Source organism: Meleagris gallopavo, chromosome 25, assembly GCF_000146605.3.
Source record: "Meleagris gallopavo isolate NT-WF06-2002-E0010 breed Aviagen turkey brand Nicholas breeding stock chromosome 25, Turkey_5.1, whole genome shotgun sequence".
NCBI lineage: Eukaryota > Metazoa > Chordata > Aves > Galliformes > Phasianidae > Meleagris > Meleagris gallopavo.
The window spans coordinates 2,876,648-2,881,403 of record NC_015035.2 but is presented as its reverse complement, the minus strand read 5'-3'; the positions used below and the strand labels follow the sequence as shown (position 1 = coordinate 2,881,403).

The following is a 4,756-nucleotide window of genomic DNA, read 5'->3' as shown; positions in this document are numbered from 1 at the left end:
AGAGCGGGGGCTGCGGTCCCCTCGGCTGCTCTGAGCCCCTCCCGTGGTTTCCGTGCATCCCGAGAACGGCGCAGCCCCGCTGGGACCGCAGCCCCGAAGGCGAAGCGGCACCGCGAGTCGCCGACAGCCGCCCGGCTCCGTACTGAGCGCGGTGCTCCCAGGGCCGGACTTGGCCGTGCCAGCCGAGCTGCCCCATCAGAGCAGCTTTCTGGGGATGCAGATCTGTATCTGGGGATGCAGATACCGCTTCTGCACGATAAACCTCCGCGAACGAACGCAACGAGCGTCCCGCTCCCTTCCAGCCGCCCCTTCAGCGAGATGGCAGCGCTGAGCGTCAAACCGGGGCAGAGGTTCACCGTGCCCGACTGGGACACCAACGCCCGCCTCATCTCCGCCGACGCTGAGAGCCAACGCTCCGTGTCGCATCAGATCCGGCAGGAAGCCAGAGCCCTGCGCAGCGAAACCAACAACCAGGTGGGAGCCTCGGGTTGGCCCGAACGGTGCTGAGAGGGTGGGAGAGCACCCAGGTCTGGGTGCAGCAGGGAAGGGGAGAAGGCTTCACCTCTGAGAGCCTCCTGAATCCCCTTACGGAGGATGTGACTCTCGTGCCCTTGGCAACCCGCGTTGCTTTCTGCCCCTTCTGCTTTTCCAGATCACCGTTAGACCAAGTGATGCGTTATAGCACGGTGAGAGGTCCGTCCATTCTGAAAACAGGGAGGGCTTTGGCAAGTTTCACGATTTCAATCTCAAAAAGTAACAACAACAAACAGCTCAGAGCGTTTTTCCTCCAATTCCAGGCAAAATGGGATGAACACGACAACCAAACCCGCCTGGCTGAACGTATCAGCAGTGTGAACAGATGGAAGGAGACCCTGGACAAATGCCTTGCAGACATAGATGAGGAAATCAATGCTTTGGCCAAAGTATGTTGGGAAGACAGATGGCTGGAAATAAACCATGCTTTCAACATAGGATGTTAAATAATTGAGGCTTGCCTCGTGCAGTGGGTAAGCCCATATGGTGCCCGAGGGTGGGCTTGTCACAGGTATTCCGGGATGGATACCTGATGAAATGACATCCTGGATGTTCTGACTGAGCTGTGCACTGCCTGCTTGTGTTCTTGTCTAGTTTTTATCTTCCAAGGATAACAGAATACATTAAAACCACAGTCTGAAAATGATTGATTTGAAATTGAGAATGTCAGTGGGGTCAATCTCTGATTCTTTCAGTTCCGAACCCCCGGGCTGCTCCGTTTGGAGCCCTGGGCCTCCAGCAGGGTCTGAGCCCCGACCCAACACACGTGGAGCACCGCTGTGTTTGGCTCCCACAGATTTCCTTCCAGATTTGCTAAGAGCTTCAGAGCTGCGATGCAGGCGGCAGACGGTTCTCTTAATGAGGGTGTGGGTGGGTTTCTCGTTCTTTCTTCCTCTTCTCCCATCCTTGAAGGGGAACTGCCCCACAGCCAAGTGCTCCCTGCAGGTGAAGGAAGCGGCAGAACGCGCCCTGCAGGCCAAGAATTTGTCCTTGGATGTGGCCATGGAGTGCCTGACGCTCCGCGACGGCCGCCGTGCCATTGATGTGGTGATGGACCCTGTGGAGGAGGAGCTGCACAAAGAGGTGAAGGTGATCGACAAAGCCAAGAGGGAGCTGCAGCAGAGAGTGCACGAAGCCTTCGAACAGCTCTGGTGAGGCAAACAGCACACTGCTCGTTTCATGGAGATGATGGAGGACGTGATTGAAAGGCTTTGGAGGTGGGGAGCTGCACTCCTCCGTGTGCTGCCTGTGACCCCAGCCTTGTGTTCTGCAGCCTCCTGCAGGAAGCACGCCAGCAGCTCAGCTTCGACCACCGTGGCAAGATGGAAGCGCTGGAAATAGATCACACGTGTTTATCCCTCAGCGTGAACTCTCCCAACATCTCCTTCAAGGTCAACCCGACTCGGATCCCAAATGGGTAAGTAAAGAGCCTGTGGTTCTGGCCAGATATGTGCGAGTGCTTCCGAGAGCCCGAGGATGCTTTTCCTTCCCATGCTGCATCCTGGCTGATGAGTGCAGTTACTGAGAGCTCAGTGCAGGAGCTGGGATTTGCTGTGAGTCCTGGACTGTGAAGCCACAGACTTGTTGGATATCAGACCTTTCTTAATCCATGCCCGTAGCGAGCTGATTGCTGGCGATGTGTGCTGCTATCAGATCCCAGGATGTCAGGGTGTACCAAGCTCATAACGCCATCACCATCAAATAAATAACATCTCTGTAGTGCAGAAAATTGGAGCACAAACAGTGAACAGGTTATCAAAATTGTCAATGCAAAAACAAAAGCTGGCTGCCCTGCCTCCCTGCGCTTGGCTATAGGTGACAGTAAGCAGTATCAGCCCTTGGCAAGGCTTTGTGGGAGAGCTGCTGCACAATTTTCACTTGCGTGGCCTTTCATAGCGTGCTTTGGATGTGTCCCCAGTTTGAGTAGATGTTGGGCTCAGTGCTGGAGCCGTGGGGCAGCAACCTCCAGCTGGTGCACTGAGCTGAGACAGAATGCGACCTCCAAATTCCTGAAGCGTTCTGCACTGCAGAAAGCCTTCTTGGCCTGCAGCAGGTGGTTCCCTTTGAACTGTCTTGCAGACACTCCACTTATTTTCATAACTGCTGATTTGTTCTTAGATCAACTGCGGTTGATGAGTGGGAACAGAATAGCCAATACAACAAAGATCATGCTGAGGAGGAAATGAAAGCCTCGACTAAGCTCCGAGAAGCAATAGTGCTTTCCATTGCCCAGGTAAATTAGCCCCTTGGTTGTGAATTACTGGTGCCCTCCTGTTTAAAAAGAAGACCTGGGCTGTGCTGCAGAGGGTGCAGCAGACCCAGCAGCCTGGAAGACTCGCAGCAATCCGTGACTGCTGTTCCTTTTGGCTGCGTGACCTGGACACCTTCCAGCAGACACAGCCTGGATGGCTTTGCTTGTCCCAACCTCACGGGGAGCCGTGTCCTATGTGACCATCAATGTGACCATCAGATCAGCAGCTGCCGGGACGGAGAGCCCCTCCAGATGTGTGTGACTGGAATCTGTTCTCTCTCCAGACAAACAACGAGCTGGAGGCTCAGCGTGTAGCCACAGAGTTTGCCTTGCGCAAGAGGATCAGAGACATGGAGAGAGCCTACGATGAGCTGAAATGGCAGGAGCAAAATGTAAATGGTGCTCAGCTATCAGCCACAGCCTTGGGTGGGGATTGAATGCAAAAGAGGTCCTGTGCTCCGCAGCAGCACTATGCCTGCTCTGCGTGCAAAGCCATGAGCAGAGAGTTTCAGAACCCATCAGCTCCATTTAAAATGCATTCAGAGCACAGTGAAAGCCCATAGCAAATGGGAGCTGTTTTCTAGTCTGTCTCCTACAGGGAACTGTGGCTGTCCCTTAGGACACATGTCTTTTTCACCTTAGACCTTGGAGGAAATTGCTGAGATGGAAGAGGACATCCGGCGCCTGGAGGAGGATCTTCGAAGGAAAATGCAGGACCTGAAAGTGGCACACAGCCGCCTGGAGACCCGCAGCTACCGGCCCAACGTGGAGCTCTGTCGGGATCAGGTATCGGCCCTGTCAGCAGGGACTGGGGAACCGAACTGGATGGTCCTTGTTTGAGGTGTGGGTGCACTCTGGAGAAAATGCCATACGGGCCAGCAGGGGGATGGCAGAACTCTGGCCTTTGTAAAGCAGCGTGTCGGCCCTATTCACTGCCATGGCATCTCCATCACATCACAGGTGCAGTATGGGCTCACAGATGAGGTTCACCAGCTGGAAGGATCGATCCGTGCACTCAAGCTGAAGCTCGCAGAGGCACAGTAAGTCTTCTCGTCTCTGTATCACACATGCTGCCTGTGTGAGGGATGTGGTACTGCAGCCCCTGTTAGTTACCTGCAGCCCCTGTTGGCTGCCTGCAGCCCTGGCGCTTCCAGGGGCTGCATTTCAGAACTCGTGTCTGTTCAGAGGAGGAATGGAGATATGGTTGGGTTTGGTGGGAGCTGCTCTGGGCAGTGGGCTGCGGGCAATGCTGGAGGTCTTTGTGCTGGAGGATGGAGGGGGTTCCCAGCTATTCACAGACCCAAACAACGCTGCTGTGATGCCCCAATATGATGGTATCATAGAATCATAGAATGGCTTGGGTTGGAAGGGACCCCAAGGATCGCCAAGCTCCAACCCCCTGCCACAGGGCTAACAACCTCCAGATCAGGTATTGGAGCAGGTTGCCCAGGGCCCCATCCAACCTGAACACCCCCAGGGACGGGGCAGTGCTGGAGCCCATGGGGTGGTGCTGGTGATGAATGTGGTTCTTCAGTTCTTCAAACAAAGGCAAAGCCCACGTGCTTCCCATCCATTTTGGGTGTGAACGCAGTGCCTGAATCCATCTGCTCCCATCTCCTTGTTCCCAGGGATGCCCTGGATGCTCTGTACCGACAGCTGCACCGCGTGCAGACCGACATGGCCTACAAAGCCCACTCCCTGGTGCTGGACCACAAGTGCATGGACAGCCGCAGGAAGCTCGTGGTGCCCGCTGAGAAGTTTGTACCTCAGGTGGATTCCTTCAACCGCACCACGAACCGTGTGCCATCCCCACCCAGAGCCGGGCAGCTGGAGCTGGGATAGGGCAGAATGAGCAGGGGGAGCACCTGGATGCTCCAGAATTGGCCTGATTCTGCCCCGGTTTGTAATATAACTGTCTGTTATATGTGCTCCAAGGAGCGTTAAATAATAAAGAGTGTCTGTGAGAGCGGC

The 4,756-nt window shown here is 55.0% G+C and overlaps 1 protein-coding gene across 1 annotated transcript; it reads left to right on the top strand.

Moving 5' to 3' along the window:
• Nucleotides 1–6: 6 nt before the first annotated feature.
• TEKT2 (tektin 2) lies at nucleotides 7–4,756 on the top strand. The gene is made up of 9 exons (XM_010723335.2): nucleotides 7–474; nucleotides 798–923; nucleotides 1,480–1,685; nucleotides 1,808–1,951; nucleotides 2,653–2,767; nucleotides 3,070–3,177; nucleotides 3,428–3,571; nucleotides 3,746–3,825; nucleotides 4,414–4,756. Exons 1-9 carry the CDS (start codon nucleotides 235–237, stop codon nucleotides 4,625–4,627), a joined length of 1,377 nt encoding a protein of 458 aa, XP_010721637.1. The 5' UTR covers nucleotides 7–234; the 3' UTR covers nucleotides 4,628–4,756.

Excerpts from the sequence above, each read along its gene's own strand:
- TEKT2 (XM_010723335.2), top strand. The coding sequence starts at position 235 with ATGCAGATACCGCTTCTGCACGATAAACCTCCGCGAACGAACGCAACG. Across the intron at positions 2,768-3,069 it reads TAGTGCTTTCCATTGCCCAG|ACAAACAACGAGCTGGAGGC; the intron begins GTAAATTAGCCC and ends TTCTCTCTCCAG. Across the intron at positions 3,572-3,745 it reads TGGAGCTCTGTCGGGATCAG|GTGCAGTATGGGCTCACAGA; the intron begins GTATCGGCCCTG and ends ATCACATCACAG.